Source organism: Natator depressus, chromosome 18, assembly GCF_965152275.1.
Source record: "Natator depressus isolate rNatDep1 chromosome 18, rNatDep2.hap1, whole genome shotgun sequence".
In the NCBI taxonomy this organism is placed as follows: Eukaryota; Metazoa; Chordata; order Testudines; family Cheloniidae; genus Natator; species Natator depressus.
The window spans coordinates 21,628,994-21,646,577 of NC_134251.1; the positions used below are offsets into that span (position 1 = coordinate 21,628,994).

The 17,584-nt window shown below is 46.0% G+C and overlaps 1 protein-coding gene across 5 annotated transcripts in view; it reads right to left on the minus strand.

Moving 5' to 3' along the window:
• CHD5 (chromodomain helicase DNA binding protein 5) overlaps positions 1-17,584 on the minus strand; it is an 85,416-nt gene that overhangs the window by 53,643 nt on the left and 14,189 nt on the right. For all 5 annotated transcript variants that reach the window (XM_074975335.1, XM_074975334.1, XM_074975332.1 and 2 more), the window contains exon 3: positions 582-761. In XM_074975335.1, the coding sequence (XP_074831436.1) occupies positions 582-761 (180 nt within the window). The remainder of the gene's footprint in view (positions 1-581; positions 762-17,584) is intronic.

Below are 17,584 nucleotides of genomic sequence, written 5' to 3' on the forward strand. Positions count from 1 at the left end.
ATCAGATCCATTTCGCTGGAACTCTGTTTTGGAAAAAAACGGGAAAAGTTCTGACAATATTGAAATGTCCCATTTCAACAATGTCAAAACAAAACCCTTCAGACTTTCCACTGTGGATCTTTTTGATTTTGTAACAGAATACAGCATTTTTAAAAGTCAAATCCGAAACTAAATGTTTCAATCAACCCAAAACAAAAAGTCAGAATTTTTTTTTGGAGAATTTCAAAATTTTAGTTTTTGCTCCAGTTTGGAACAAATCCTTCATGAAACAGAATTTCCTCCTCCACACAGCTCTCTCAAGCACCAAACCTGCCAGGTTCCCAGTGCCCTCGGCTCCTCTGGGAGCATCTGGGAGTAGGAGCACTCCACTCCCTGCAGGATTGGACCCCCAGTTAGGCATACAGGCAGAGACTGAAATGAAACTCCTCCTGAGGAAGCGCCTGGTGAAAAACAGCCCCCTTAGCCTTTTCCCATATCCCATCCTCGCATTGAGAGAGAGTAACAGGGAGGTGCCCTAAAGTTCCCATTCTCAGAAACAATCCGACTAATGGACCTAGGTCCTGGACAGTAATTGTAGGTACCTTTAAACCTCCTTCCTCATTATCATCCTCCTCTTCATCTTTCTTCTTGCGCTTGATTTTTTTCTCTTTCTTTTCTTTGAGCTTCTTCTTCTTCTTTTTGTTGGGCGAATAGTCACTCCCTTCGCTCTCAGATTTCTCCTCCAATTCCTCTTCGTTTTCAGATATTTCATCATTACTCCCCTAAGAGAGGAAGGGACAATGAAGGAAGGCCAGGATCTCCCCTCCCCAGCTTCCCTGCACAAACCCCTCTGGTCGTTTGCCAGATTCAGTCATTCCTATTCATTACTTTTACATTTTAAAACACTCCAGCCACAGTACACGTGGATAGCAACACCCTAGCAGAAGTCAAGGAAACGCCACTCTCACTTGGCTTAATCTGGGCTGTAAGAAGGGTCTGACTGTAGGAGACACAAGCAGAAACATTGTTTTCCATTCATTATTTTGTTGCAGGGGAAGGACACTCCTCTGGTTAAGACACTGGACTGGGACTCAGCAGATCTTCTATATAATGATGCAGACAGGCGGCCAGCAGCAGAGTGGGGGCTGTATAGTTTGTTGCACTGAATGAGACATGTAGGATGACAGGCCTGGTGGGCAGGTGACATATGTGCGTATTTGGTGCACGCAGCTTATGACCCTCAGGGACCGAGTACGGGCTCTTGAGACCAGTATCTGAACTGGAGAAGCTAAGGGAGACAGAGACTTTCCAGGACAGTTGAGCAGTCCCACCCCAGTCTGACAGCCTCTGGACAGTTGAGGAAGATGAAAGACTTGGGGAAGGAGCACATCCGGCTGGAGTGGAGGGAACCGATCCCATGGTTGGGACTCTCCTTCCAGATGGTGTCACGGGATCCTCTCGCATTGAGGATACCCCTCCAGAGGAGGGGAAATCTGTTATTAGGAAGAGACAGGTAATCGTAATAGGAGATTCATTTATTAGAAATATGGACAGTTGGGTTTGTGATGACCGGGAGAACCACATGGTGAATTGCCCGCTCGCTGTGAAAACTGCGGACCTCTCAAGACATCTAAACAGACTTACATGCAGGGCTGGGGAGGAGCCAGTGGTCATGGTACACGTAGGAACCAGTGGCACAACAAAAGGTAGTAGAGAGGTCTTTGAGGCTAAATTTAGGCTGCTAGGTAAGAGATTAAAGTCCAGGACCTCCATGGAAGCATTCTCTGAAATGCTTCCAGTTCCAGACAGGGATCCAAGTAGACAGGCAGAACTGCAGGGTCTCAATGTGTGGAGGAGACAATGGTGTTCGAAGGAACGAGTTAAGGTTATTAGGAACTAGACAACCTTTTGGGGAAGGAGGAGACTATACAGGAAGGATGGGCTCCACCTAAACCAAAATGGAACCAGGCTGCTGGCATGTCAAATTAAAAGGTTGTACAGGAGTTTTTAAACAAAGGGCTGGGAGAAAGCCGACAGGTCAGACAGACACATCCCATAGGCAAGGATTTATTAAAGGGGAAACTCTATATCCTAGTAAAGAGGAGAGGACAGAAGTTGATAAAGTACAGGTAGGAGCTGAAGAGAAACAGTCAAATGAACAAGAGTCCCCATTCAATTACCTCCTGAAGGCAGACAACTAAGTATGGACAAATTGTATAAGTGCTTGTACACAAATGCTAGAAGTCTAAATACTAAGATGGATGAACCTGAGTGCCGTGTATTAAATGAGGATATTGATATCATAGGCATCACAGAAGCTTGGCGGAACGATGATAACCAGTGAGATGGGGTAATACCAGGATACAAGATATATCAGAATGATGAAATAGGCCATGTTGGCAAGGGAGTGGCAGTATATGTACATGTAAGCATGGGGTCAAATACAGTAAAAACCTTAAACAAATCAAACAGCACCACAGAATCTCTATGGATAGAAATTCCAGGCTTGAATAATAAGAGTATAGCAGTAGGAATATACTACCGACCACCGGTCCAGGACGGTGATTGTGAAATGCACAGGGAGATTAGAGAGGCTACAAAAACAGAGAACCCAATAACAATAGGGGATTTCAACTATCCCCATATTGACTGGAAACATGTCACCTCATTATGCAATCCAGAGAGAACTTTTCTAGACACTATTAATGACTGCTTCTTGGAGCAGTTTGTCTTGGACCCCAGAAGGGGAGAGGCAATTAGTTATTTAGTCTAAGTGGTAACTAGGATCTAGTCCAAGAGGTGGATATAGCTGAACCACTCAGTAATAGTCACCATAATGTCATTAAATTTAACATCCTTCTAGGGAGGAAAATGCTTAAGAAACCCACCACAGTAGCATTTAGCTTCAAAAAGGGGAACTACACAAAAATGAGAAGGCTAGTTAAACGGAAATTAAAAGGAATAGTCCAAAGAGTGAAATGCCTGCAAACTGTGTGGAAACTGTTTTAAAACACCATAAAAGAGGCTCAAACTAAATCTATACCCCAAATTAAAAAAAAAAAACAGCAAGAGGGCCAGAAAAATGCCACTATGGCTAAACAACATAGTAAAAGATGCAGTTAGAGACAAAAAGACGTCCTTTAAAAATTGGAAGTGAAATCCTACTGAGGAAAATAGAAAGGAGCATAAACTCTGGCAAGTCAAATGTAGAAGAAAAATTAGGCAGTCCAAATTTGAAGAGCAACTAACAAAAGACAAAAACTAACAGCAAAAAAAAAAAATTTAAGTACATCAGAAGCGGGAAGACAGTCCAAAAATCAGTGGGGCCACTGGATGACTGAGGTACTAAAATAGCACTCAAGGAAGACAAGGCCATTGCAGAGAAGCTAAATGAATTCTTTGCATCAGTCTGCACTGCAGAGGATGTGAGGTGTGGTGATTTCCACACCTGAGCCATTCTTTTTAGATGGCAAATCTGAGGAATCTGAGGATCTGTCCCACATGCAGGTGTCAATAGGGGAGGCTTTGGAACAAACTGAGAAACTAAACCGGGGTGGGCAAACTTTTTGGCCCGCGGGCTACATCGCGGCGCGAAACAGTATGGAGGGCCAGATAGGGAAGGCTGTGCCTCCCCAAACAGCCTGGCCCCCGCTCCCTATCCGCCCCCTCCCACTTCCCGCCCCCTGACTGCCCCCCTCAGAATCCCCGACCAATCCAACCTCCCCTGCTCTTTGTCCCCTGACCACCCCCTCCAGGGACCCCCACCCCTGACCGCCCCCGGGGACACCACCTCCTATCCAACCCCCCCTGTTCCCCGTCCCCTGTGGCTGCAGGGAACGGTGGGCAGCAGGGGAGGGGCCAGGGGCTAGCCTCCCCAGCCGGGAGCTCAGAAGCCGGGCAGGATAGTCCCACGGGCCACCCACCTCTGAACTAAACAGTAACAAGTTACCAGGACCAGATGCAATTCACCCAAGAGTACTAGTTCAACTCAAATATGAAACTGCAAGATTACTAACTGTGGTAGGTAACTTATCACTTAAATCAGCCTCCATATCAGAGGACCGGCAGATAGCTAATGTAATGTTGATTGTTTCAAAAAGGCTCAGGGGCGACCCTGACAATTACAGGGTGGTGAGCCTAACTTCAGTACCAGGGAAATTGGTTGAAACTACAGTAAAGAACAGAATGATCAGACACATGAATGAACATGCTCTATTGGGGAAGAGTCAACACAGCTTTTGTAATGGGAATTCAAGGCCTATCACTCTATTTGAATTCTTTGAGGGCATCAACAAGCATGTGGACAAGGGTGATGCAGTGGATACAGTGTCCTTGGACTTTAAGCATGCCTCTGACAAGGTCCCACAGCAAAGGCTCTTAAGCAAAGTGAGTGGTCCTGGGTAATCAGTAACTGGCTAAAAGATAGGAAACAAAGGGTAGGAATAAAGAGTCAATTTTCATAGTGGAGAAAATAAATAGAAAGTAAATAGCAGAGTGCCACAAGGAACTTATACTGGGACAAGTGCGGTTCAACATATTCATAAATGATCTGGAAAAAGGAGTAAACAGTGAAGTGGCAAAATTTGCTGACGACACAAAATTACTCAAGGTATTTAAGTCCAAGCTGACTGCAAAGAGCTACAAAGAGATCTGACAAAACTGGGTGACAGGGCAAGAAAATGGCAGACGAAATTCAATGTTGATAAATGCAAAGTAATGCACGTTGGAAAATGTAATCCCAAAATAATGGGGTCTAAATTAGCTGTAACCTCTAAAGAAAGATCTTGGACTCATGGATAGTTCTCTGAAAACATCTGTTCAACGTGCAAAGGCAGACAAAAAAGCTAACAGAATGCTAGGAACCATTAGGAAAGGGATAGATAATAAGCCAGAAAATATCATCATGCCATTCTATAAATCTATGATATGCCCACACCATGAATACTGCCTGCAGGTCTGTTCACCGCATCTCAAAAAAGATATATTAGAATTGGAAAAAGTACCAAGAAGGGCAACAAAAATGATGAGGGGGATGGAGCAGCTTCCGTATGAGGAGAGATTAAAATGACTGGGATTGTTCAGTTTAGAAAAGAGACGACGAAGGGGGGCGATGATCGAGGTCTATAAAATCATGGCTGGTGTGGAGAGAGTGAATAAAGAAATGTTAATTACCCCTTCTCATATAACCAGGGCCATCCAATGAAATTAATAGGTAGGTTTAAAACAAACATAAGGAGGTACTTCTTTAGTTAATCTGTGGAACTCATTACCAGGGGATGTTGTGAAGGCCAAAATATAATTGGGTTCAAAAAAGAATTAGACAAGTTCTTGGAGGATAGGTCCATCAATGGCTATTAGCCAAGATGGTCAGGGATGCAACCCCATGCTCTGGGGGTCCCTTAACCTCTGACTGCTGGAAGCTAGGACTGGACAACAGGAGATAGATCACTCAATACATTGCCCTGTTCTGTTTGTTCCTTCTGAAACATCTGGCACCAGCCACTGTTGAAAGACAGGATACTGGGCTAGATAGACCTCTGGTCGACCCAGCATGGCCATTCTTATGTTCTGATATCCAATCCCAGTTCTGCCACAGACTCCCTGGGTGACCTTGTGTCTCAGTATCCCATCTGCAAAATGGAGACAAGAATACTTACCTACATCACAGACGTGCTGGGAGTATAAATGCACCAACGTGTGCTAAATGCTCAGAAACTACAATGGTGAGCACCATAGAATACTCCTGGGGGCATGCTGCGCCAAAAATTTTAAAATTCTGCACACAATATTTAAAATTCTGCAAATTTTATTTGTCAAAATAACACTAGATAATCACACCAGTTTCAATTATTTTGGTAATTTATTTCAAAATAACTGTCAGCAAGTATGTTTGTAACAATACAGATACATAAAAATTCCCCCAGGAGTAGAGAGTTAAAGAAACCCCTATGACAACCCAGTTCCTGTTTCTCTACCCCCTTCCAGGGATACAGAGGGAGAAACAGCCTGATGCTCGGTCCCGGGGTTGCACGGAGTTTCCTGCACGCCACCCTCTCCTTCCCTCAGGGCATGCTGGGAACTGCAGCTGCCAGGAACCCTCTAGCTCCTTCTCCCGCCCCCTGCCCAGCAGTCTCTCTTCTATGTACAAGCTGGGCTCTGCTGAGTCCAGTGGCCCCTAGTGGCAGCTAGCAGCACTGCAGCCCATTTCTGTGGGGGAAAGGAAATTCTGCACGCACATTAATTTCTGCAAAATTCTGCATTGCGCAGTGGCGCAGAATTCCCCCAGGAGTAATAGAAAAGCCTACATATAAATTAAATGGAAAATAATGCAACACAGGTGACTTTCATTTTGGAAACTGCTGTCTTGTCCAATGTATCTGTAAATGGTACATCATACTCTTACTTTACTGTCAGTGCTGCACCCTGTGTGTAGTGGGGATGTTTGGCCCTAGTCATGTAAAGGGGATGTTTATTCTGCCTATCCTTTGTGATGAGTATATATGTATTTTCACAAAATCCTGCAGGGGCTACCACAAGGTCGCACCCAGGTACTATTCTGATGGGTGATGGTATAAAATAGACAAGTAAATAGATAGCAACGGATGCTAAATTAATCTATATATTAAAAAACTGAACAATGTGTGAAATAAAACAACAGCTCTAACCAGTGACATATGCTATGTCATAGAGACAGCTAACTGTTTTTCTAAAAGATCCTAAAATTTCATGTTCTGCAACATCTCTGATTGACATCAAACAAGGTAATTTATGGATTTCTGCCTTGTATTTGTTTATGTCTTAGCATAAATAAAATGTCACTCTCATATGGCAAGCATGGGAGCTAAGGAAGACAGGATTTCTTTAGTTGTGTTACATCACTTAGATTATCAAACACCTTTTTTGTTAGTTTTTCTTCAGCTCAGTTATTTGCTGCACTGACAGCACCACAGCTCTCCCGCACCCCCAAGGCCTCCTCACTGTAAATCAGTTACATTTCTCAGTCCAGACACATTATGCACCTCACTCTTCTCTTGACCCCACACCAGGCCCCTTTCCCAGGTGTATACGATCCAAAGTTCTGCCGTGTGGGAGCAAGAAGAAATTATTTCCTTCTATCCATTATCACTTTGGGCAATAAGTTTTCCTACAGCGCTGAGCTGCCAACATATCAGTATCTTCACCTGTTCCCATTTCTGTCATGGAGTCTATGGGGCTCGCCTGCAGTCCCTCTGAACCCAAGGATAGATCTACCTGCGTACAGCCATCAGGACCCAGCACCATGCTGATGAGCCAATGGTACTGTTCTGCTTTCATATGTGTTAAGTAAAGAGGAGTCCAAAGAGAGCAGACACGTGAAAGAGGCTAGAAAAGAAAACAGCAATCACCAAATGGAGAGAAGGAAAGGCAGGGAGGGCAGCAGCCCCACTGGCAGCCGGTAGCCAAAAGCCAAACCCCTTGTGCAACATTAGTCCTTCCTTGAAAAGGAGAAGGTTAAAAAGAGAATGCAACACCCAAATAATTCCAATCTGACGGTGACCAGCAGGATAAGAGAACAGCCCTCCCGCCCCAACACACACATCATATTGTAAAATCTTGGCCCTAGCCTTTGCTAAGGAGCAGTGTTGTGAACACTCATGATTTTATTATGAGTCTCACAATATTTGGTGTTCTCCTTAAAGTCTCAGCTCCTGGAGTCAGGTGACCACACGAGACTCTCAGCTCTCACATATACTGTATATATAACGTTTCTAGCTCTTATGTTTGCACAGAAAATCTTGAAAATGTGACCAGAGTGCAGTCTAAAGGCTCAAAAGCCAAAAGTCAAATAAAAAGAGCCCCAAACTTTCTTTTGGTAGTTTCATTATTTTTAAGACAGTAAGGCATCTGTACCACCAAGGGTCGCAGTCTTAAAGGGGAGGGTTCGTGATGGGGTGTTCACCAACACCAGCCCTGAAGGGGTTGAGGTGGCCCAGAAGAGGCCAATTACCATTCACACTTGCACCTGAAGGGAGGCCCGCGGATTTATAAATGACTAATTGCCAATGAAGCCCCACTAGGGGAGAAGCTGGGTACGGTATAAAGCTAAGAAGTTTGCCGCAGAAAGAGACTGCAGGGACAGAGGCTGCAGTCACTCTATGAGAGAAGAGAGCTGGGAAGGAAGAAACCCTGAGTGAAAATAAGCCCTGGGATCCTAGTCCTGGAAGACGAGTCAAGCCCAGAGAAGCTGTGGGAGAAAGAAAGTCTGAGAAGGCAGGGTAGGAAGAAGCGCAGGGAAGCTGCAGCAAAGAGGGGGACCGGGCAGACCTTGGCTGCTAGTTATAGGATCCCAGGGCTGGAATCCAGTGTAGAGGGGGGGCCTGGGTTCCCTTACCAACCACTGGGACGTGGCACAGGACATTGGACAGCTGGTCTGGCAAGACTTTGATACCCCAGAACTGGGGGAACTACACGGTGACCTAGTCAGAGGCTGAGTCACAAAGAGAGAGCACTGTGAATTGCAGGAAGAGACACCACCACCACAACTGAGTGACCATTAGCAAGGGGTGCCGTATGGGAAGGGAAGAAAACTGCTACTCCATGCCCAGCCAGGAGGATGCACTCTTGCAGTGAGTGGACTCTGTCACAAGCCCCCAGAAGAGCTAGCAGCTGCTGGCTGACCCTTGGCTGGCCAAAGGCCTCAAGGTCCAGAGATCACCTTCTGCACTCACTAACAGGGCATATACATATTTCTTCCTTACCCAGAACTTACCCTTTGATTTTGCTCTGTCTCTGCCATAGGGAGCAGTCACATTTATTGGCAATAATCAACGGAGGGGAGCCACGCAGTCAGAAGGACTGATTGATCTGAAGGTGCATGCAGGGCTAATATTTCCACTGAGGTTTTCTGGCAGGAAGATAGTTTGAAAAAGCAACAGACACACAGAGCTGTGATTAAAACACACAGTGCAAAGGGGGCCAGTTAGCCAGTGGCCATGAGTTCTGTCTTGAAGCTCCCATGGACCACCCCCTCTCCTGGGGGGGAAGCGCTGCCAATCATTATATTTAGCAATGTAGATTCTTCCTACAAAACATTAAGCTGTGTCCCACATAGCCAGGTCCAGTGTGACAGTAACAAGCCACACCCAGGCAGTACCATTGTGCGTTTAGCCCTGCTCTCGCTCAGTCCTGTCCTGGACTGTTCCCCAGGGTAAGGCGTTCTTCATCCTCCATAACTATTCAATCCTTTCAGAGTAGCAGCCGTGTTAGTCTGTATTCGCAAAAAGAACAGGAGGACTTGTGGCACCTTAGAGACTAACAAATTTATTTGAGCATAAGCTTTCGTGAGCTTCCGACGAAGCGAGCTGTAGCTCACGAAAGCTTATGCTCAAATAAATGTGTTAGTCTCTAAGGCGCCACACGTCCTCCTTTTCTTTATTCAATCCTTGGCTACTCAGCTGGGATGGGGGCAGTGCTGGCAAAGGCTTTTCATTATATGAACATCACCCTACTAGGAACTGGTCTGAGACCACCAGATAAACAGCGGGTGGGAAAAGCTCTGGCTCACTCCTGACCCACTCTGGTGATTTAGACCAGCCACCTCCACGGGGAAAGCTCCACATCCCATGAACCATCCTGTCACCAATAAAACATTTCCTTCTATCAGAAATCTGATCACCTGATACCATTCACATCCATTAGAGAAGAGACTCATAATTCAGCAGCATGTCTATGAAAGGAAAGGCCTTGCCTACATTTTGGGGGGTTAGTACAAGACGGGACATCTTATTTTTCTCTTTAGAACCAGACATTTATACTTTATAACAAAATCTGAGGACGGCTCACAATTATTTGTTCAGGTATTCCCTTGTAGCCAATCACAGCCTACAGGTCAATGTTCAGACTCTAAAGCTGCAAGAGCAATGTGGGAGGCATGACCGTGGACAGTCAGTCTGAGGATGTTTCAGCCTAAACTGGGGCAAACAGCTGGGCTTTTAAATAAATCCCTGAGTGAAGTTAGGGACCAGAAATTAATTAGAGGAAAACAAGGAAGGAAGGCTTACAATAACAAGGGCCAGATAAGTACTCTAGACAGAGGTTAAAATTGATTCCCTGTTGGCCTGAGACCTTGCACCAGGTTACAAATAAAGCTGATTTAACCTTGTTTCTACCAATTCACTATTAGACATTTAAATATTACTGAACAGCCAACAACTGGTTTTTAATGTATCCAAAACGAAAAACAACGCACACAACCTCTGCACACGTCTTTTTGCTGTGCGTTATTTTGCCCTATGTCACATTTTAATTTTCTAACTGCATTGTTGTCTGAAGGACAAATCCGTGCATGTCTGAACATGACGCCAGCCAGCCCGCTGGAATTGTTCACCACCCCAGTTCAAGTGTCTCTCTGTTCCTCCATATTGGGACATTCTCAGCCAGTCTAGGATGGTGGGCAGATGGATTTTCATATTGTAATACACAAAATCAAATGTTCTAACGCTAGGGAAGCATCCTTGCCCAGCAGCCATTACTGATTTTTGGTCCTTCAAGCTTTTAAAACAAAATTGAGCCTTCTTCTTTACCAGTGTTATAAACAGTTATAATTTAGCACTGAATAATTGGTTGCCATAGTAACTGCTGCAGTACAGGTTGAAATCCCTTCTCTCTCTCTCTCTCTGCCTCCCTGTCTGACAAGGACCTTCATCTACATATGTTCAGGTTCAAACTGCAGGCTGGTTATTTTATGTAAATAGATCTTCTCAGCACTTGCTGCATCAATTCTGCCATCGGCTCATGACTGAATATTACTGGCAAATAGACTCTAAAGAGTTGCAACATAGCTGATACACATTAAGGCATTCTATAAATTAATGCATGCAAAACTAAGAGCTAACAATGCTCCTCTTAAAATTTCAGGGTCAAAAAAAGTTGTGTTTTTTTTTAAATAAAAGCTTTAACAGATTAAATATTTTAAAAATCCCAGCCAAGTGCAGAAGTCTGCACTCCATTCATATACTCAGTATTACACATCCACAATGAATTCCAATTGTCTACTTTATTTACAGTAGAATGTGCATTTACCTAGCAGGTATCAATAAAGGAGCTTAGGAGAAGCAGCCTCAACTCTGGACTTCTTTATCATTCATTGTTGCACATATATTTCTGATGCCCATTAAGAATGTGACTCAATCACATGAAGTCAAGGGCAGTCTTTCCCTTGGTTCTACTGGGCTTTCAATCAAGCTTTATGCCAGCCAGAATCAAATCAGACTAATGCTGTCCACACAAGGAGTTAATAAAAATTGAATGCAACAGACATTTATCAAATTTTCTCTTCTCTTCCTTTTTTGCACCAAGTAGTCAATCAGATAACATACGTGCGACATGCTGCAGTTATTTCCAGGTGCCTCTTCTAAATAGTCTTAGGCAGGGCACTATTAAAATAAAATAAATCAGTTTGGGAGAAAATGTTGTAGATGATTTTTTGAGGAGAAACTACATTACAAAGAGAAAAGGAGGACTTGTGGCACCTTAGAGACTAACAAATTTATTTGAGCATAAGCTTTCGTGAGCTACAGCTCACTTCATCAGATGCATTCCGATGAAGTGAGCTGTAGCTCACGAAAGCTTATGCTCAAATAAATTTGTTAGTCTCTAAGGTGCCACAAGTCCTCCTTTTCTTTTTGCGAATACAGACTAACATGGCTGCTTCTCTGAAACCGTACATTACAAAGGTCTCTGCTCTGCTTAAGGGGGAAAAGATGTGATAGGCTGATGACTTGAGCTGGGCTTTGTATTGTGTCTATAAAAAGCAAAGAAAGAACAATACTATGACCACAAAAAATTATGTATTTGCTGGACTGTGACTTCTTCCCAAAGTCTGTTGGACAATAAAATGCAAGTCTGAATCCATGTTCTTTAAATAAACAGACTGTTAGGCTCCAGGCACTTGCAAAAGCATTTTAATGTGCTACCTTGTCTAGACAATCTCCTCTTAGAGAGTGGGGTGGGTGACTTGAAGAGAACAGCATCTTTTACACTGAGTCTGGCAATGAAAGGGATAGGGAAATTACTAGCTATACTGGGCTTGCATATTTGATACTTGCTGACCTCCCTTTACAATAGGATACTGAAATTCATCTGCACACATTTCACTAATTTAATCTTCATATGCTTCTGGGAACTCATCTGCATTCAGTGAAACATCAGACAACAAGCAGCACCCTGTATGTAAAGGCAACATGGCCCCATGACAAACATGTATTCTAATAGGGCTATTAGAATGTCCTCAGACTAGAGAACATTCCACTGAAAATCCAAATGAGGTTGAGATACCTTGTCACCCTCCAGCTTTGGAACGGAGCACTCAGAAAGCACGTTTTTGAGTAAAATAAACTCAACATGGAGCTTTTTGCCTCATATCCAAATCCTGGTTCAAATCCAGCTCAAGTCAGGAGCAGTCCAAAGTCACTTCTGAGACAAACGTAGCCTATGGGTAATGAGTTGCAGAACTCTACCCAATCTCTAGTTGCTCAGGAAACACATCACAAGAAAATGTTGAAATAAGGAACGGTACAGAGTTCAAGCATAGAAGTTTCTGGTTGTCAGGGGATAAGGTACAGATTATCAAGGGGTGTAAAATTTGATTTAGGAGCTGGTGGAGCAAGGATCACATAATAATCTGCAATCTCCCCGACTGGGGGAAAAGTTTAACCAGTCAGAGTACAGACATTGAGATATGGGGTAAGTTATCCACACAACGGCTATGTTCACTATCCAGGGTATAGTGAGTGAATACGATGGTGGGGATGGGTCTACCCTCATTTGGTGGGGTTTAATGTTCAGTGGATTTATAGTTCCAGTTCATACAGTCCGATGGGGAAGGCCTCTCAGTCTCTTTCCCACAGTGTGTGCACAATGTCGTACCGGCTCACTCCTCCTGGTACTGTCGGTGGCCGGTGATGTGCTCGATGTAGATGTCCCTGGAGACTACAGCAATTAGTATGAATTAGCCCCTTGTTGGCAACCTTAGCAGAAAGGCCAAGACCAGGCTGAGCCACGAATTCCCTGAAAGTGGTCACTCCATGGCAGAGCTAAGACACACTGCTGCGGAGAAAGGCCTTCTCCTTGCTGGGCTAAGAGTTTCTGAGTCTGACACAGTCCAGCACCTTTCACGATCATTAAAACAGTGGTTTCAAGATGAACAATGAAGGTGTTTCCCTAAGCAAACATCAGATCCCAGAAAGCTTGCTCATTTGGGCCCAATCCTGCAGTCAGATCAGCACAAGCAGACACTTACACCCATGCAGAGTCCAAATAAAATCAGTGGGGTTCAGTATGAGCAAGAGGTTCTGCCCGAATGACTCCAAGTGCAGGACAGTGCCCTAAATCAGAACGCTATCAGAATCCAAGTGGCAGCGTTGTAATTTACTAGCAATCCTGCTTCTAACGAGCTGTAATATACTAATGCAATAGCTGCTAATTTGTTGTTTGCAAATTCCAGCATAATTTATCAAATGGGAACATGCTAACAGGTGCAGAAACAAATATATTAATTAATATGATCAATACGAAACAAACAACCTGCAGAAGGGGATGAGTCTGACGACACTGTGCCAAGCCATGTGTGCAGAGCAGCTCACGCATCCCTCACTCCAACAGCTCCATGGCACATTGCTCACTACCAAAACAATTAAAGTCCCTTGGTTTGAGATGTCCTGGCTCCATCTGAGCCGCTTGTCTCTTACATAATAGATAGGACCCATTTCCACTCAGACACTAGTGGGTCTCGGCAGCACAGCGCTGGGCTCCAGCTTTCCTTACTTTCATTAATAAAATAGGAAACTAGAACTGTGTGATGCTTGTGAATGATTTTCCGGGTCATCGTATCGACCTTGCAGTGTTATCTTGATCTGATCTTCAAAGGGTCTCAGGAGAAAGTTGCCAGCCAGCCTGGGTCTGAGGTGAAGAAAAATAATCCCATTGCACTAAACAGGATAGCGCTAAATAGGGAACAGCTGAGCCATCGGTGCAGGCAAATGGAGACATTCACATGCAAGAGGGACGGCTCATACTGTCTGCACACCGACAGCTGGTGCTTTAAATATCAACAGCTGGACCTGCGGTTACCTGAGTCACTGATGTAAGGAGAACAACCATTCTGGTGCTTTTATAGTAAACTATTAAGTGGCTGGACCAGAGAGTGCTACTCAGAGCTGTGTCTGTCCCTGCCCTGCCTGCCTGTCCCTCAGCATGCAGCTTTACCACCCCACTTCCCTCTAGTGATCTAGTGTGAGAGCTCCCTATGACCATCCCAGGCTCATCCCCTTCTGAGGCTGGGTGATGCTGGGGCGCGATGGCATCTGGAGCCCACCTCCCCCAGGAGGGAGGTTGCCACAATCTGGCTCTCGGTGTGGAAGTCCAGAGCTCACCCTGGGATCCTGATCACCAGCCCAGCCAGGTCAAAGGCGTGAGCAGCTCAGTTTAAATGGCAGGGAAAGCTGAGCCAAGCAAAGCTCATTTCACCCTGCGCACCATGCACCAGCCAGCTGTGTTTATTGTTTGACGTCCCCTCCCTCTCTCCAGCCCACATTTCCTGTTTTCCCTAATCACTCTCCATGTCCCACGCTGGACACTGGATGTGCACTGACCATGGCTTAGTGAGCCCAAGCTGCCTGGGTCCTTCGTACCCTACGGCTCCGACCAACCACAGCAACACTCCAGAAGGAAGGTTACTCAGAGATACGTAACTCTTTCCTCGCTGGCCTGCCACTGCACCCATGCGCTGCCAGCATCCACAGATACCTACAGAGGGTTAAAAGGCAGCTGGGGTATCTGACAGCCTGGCGATTATGTTCAGAGAAACCTGGCACATGCAAGTACAGGGGCACGCCACCTCAGCGGCCCCTGGACATTCAGCCGCAGAGAAGGGGCCCTCTGCCCTCCGCGCTATAGCATGACGAGAGCACAGCTCCCATCCAGGGCCTGGTCTTTCAACTGCCGAGTCTGAGGCCTGGTCTACGCTACAAACTTAGGGCAACATAAGCTGATCTAATAATGTCTGCATCTACACTACCGAGTCCCTTCCGCCAACCTACGCAGCCTGTAAAGTCAACTTCTGTACTCCACCTCCACGAGAGGCTTAGCCCTTGATCCGACATCCACGGGTCGACATGGGGTAGGGTAGACACTGCACTGTGTAATTCGAACGAATTGGCCTCCAGGAAGTGTCCCACAGTGCTCCGCTGTGACCGCTCCGGAGAGCACTTTCAACTCCACAGCGCGTCAGACAGGTACCCAGGAAACAGCCACGCCCCTGTTACAGCCCTGGGAACTTTTGAGTTTTCATTTCCTTTTTGATCAGCGTGGAGAGCTCGCCAGCACAGCTGATCATGGAGACTCAAGGCCGCAAACGCGCTCCAGCATGGGGCACGCAGGAGGTGGTGGATCCGATTGCTGTGTGGGGAGAAGAGTCAATGCAGACAGAGCTCCAATCCAGCAGAAGAAACGCTGACATCTACGCCAAAATTGCGCGGGGCCCGGGGGGAGAAGGCGACAGCAGGGACACACAGCAGTGTCGCATGAATATACAAGGAGCTTCAGCAAGCATACCAGAAAACAAGGGAGGCGAACAGTCGTTCTGGTTCTGCCCCACAGACATGCCACTTCTATTACTCCTGGGGGAATTCTGCGTCACTGCGCATGCGCAGCATTTATGTCCCCGGCAGATTTCTTTGCTTCCCCACAGAAAAATGACTTTGACGGGGAAGCACAGGGAAGCCACAAGAGCGGTCATATGACCCTCCTCAGGAGTATGTTTCGGGTTCCCAGGGCAGCCAGCAGAGAGGTAAATCACTGTGGGGCAGTGGGCAGGACTGGGGGAAGACCTGGCTGGAACACATGACATATCAGGAGAGGCTGAGGGAACTGGGATTGTTTAGTCTGCGGAAGAGAAGAATGAGGGGGGATTTGATAGCTGCTTTCAACTACCTGAAAGGGGGTTCCAAAGAGGATGGATCTAGACTTTCTCAGTGGTAGCAGATGACAGAACAAGGAGTAATGGTCTCAAGTTGCAGTGGGGGAGGTTTAGGTGGGATATTAGGAAAAACTTTTTCACTAGGAGGGTGGTGAAACACTGGAATGCGTTACCTAGGGAGGTGGTGGAATCTCCTTCCTCAGAAGTTTTTAAGGTCAGGCTTGACAAAGCCCTGGCTGGGATGATTTAGTTGGGGATTGGTCCTGCTTTGAGCAGGGGGTTGGACTAGATGACCTCCTGAGGTCCCTTCCAACCCTGATATTCTATGATTCTTAGTAGAAGTCTGTTAATGGCCCTGCAAACCTGGATCACAATAGATCACACCGTAGAGTTACCCCCTCCAAATTGACGCCCCACTGACTGGTAGCAGTCTGGCTTTGCAAGCTTCCACAGAGCTATTGCCACTCACTTCTCCACTGTCAGATCAGCTCTCATTTTAATATGGCTGCGCTTCAGGACGAGGGAAAGCTCTTCCCACAGTTCCTGGAAAATGGCCTTACGCATTCGAAAGTTCTGCAGCCATTGCTCGTCATCCCGTAGGTGCATAACGATGCGGTCCCACCAGTCGGTGCTTGTTTCCCAGGCCCAGAAACGGTGCTCCACTGGGTGAAGGTGAAGCGTGACTGTTGCCAGTAACTACGAATTGCTCCGCTCTGTGTCTTCCAGCAGGGCTGCTTGTGTGGCATCACACTGTTCAGCACAGTGGCTCCTGTACCGGTGTGTAAATGCTGCAGGATAAGGCACGAGGTGTTTGTAATGCTCATAACAACAGTGTAGAGCTGAGCAGAGTCCATGCTTATCGTGCTACGGCATCTAACTCATGCTTATGAAAAAAGGCATGAAAAAGGCTTGGTTTGTTTGCTGTTGATTTCAGGGAGGGAGGGAGGTAAGTGCACCATGGGAGGCTGTAAACGCCATATTCCCATAACCACCTGCGCCAATGTTTTGGTCCCATAAGGCATTGCAAGCCCAACCCAAAATTCCACTCGCCTATGTGCACTGTGGGATAGCTACCCACAGTGCAGTGCTCCATGTGTCAGTGCAAGCCCTGCTAGTGAGGATGCACTCTGCCGACACAATGAGCTTAGTGGGGACATGCAAGATCGACTTGCTTAAATTGGAGGCTTGATGTCAACTTACATGAAGTCGACTTAAGTTTGTAGTGTAGCCGTTGCCTGAGGGGCAGCACACAGCCCAGGGAGCAGAGGGGAAGCATCCCTCGGGGCCAGGAGCAACGCTGCAGTGTAGGGCTCTGGGAGTAGAGTGGATCCTCTGGGAGCTGCATGAGGGGAATTCACTGGGACAGTAATTCACTGAGAATCTGGTTTCTCTAAAAAAAAAAAAAAAAAAAAAAAAAAAAAAAACCAACTCCTCCCCAAATCCTTCCAAATGTCACATCCTGAGAAGCCAGCACATCCTGCCCAGCCCCACTTCTTGCCTGAGAGACACCCTGGAAATGGGCGGTCTGTCATTCGATATCCTGTCTCCACAGAAACCTCAAAACCATGCTGTTTTCTCCAAACAGCATCACACTGGTTACATTCCCAACCTGTCGCTTTGTATTTCATCCCTAAGAGACACAGTCCCTAG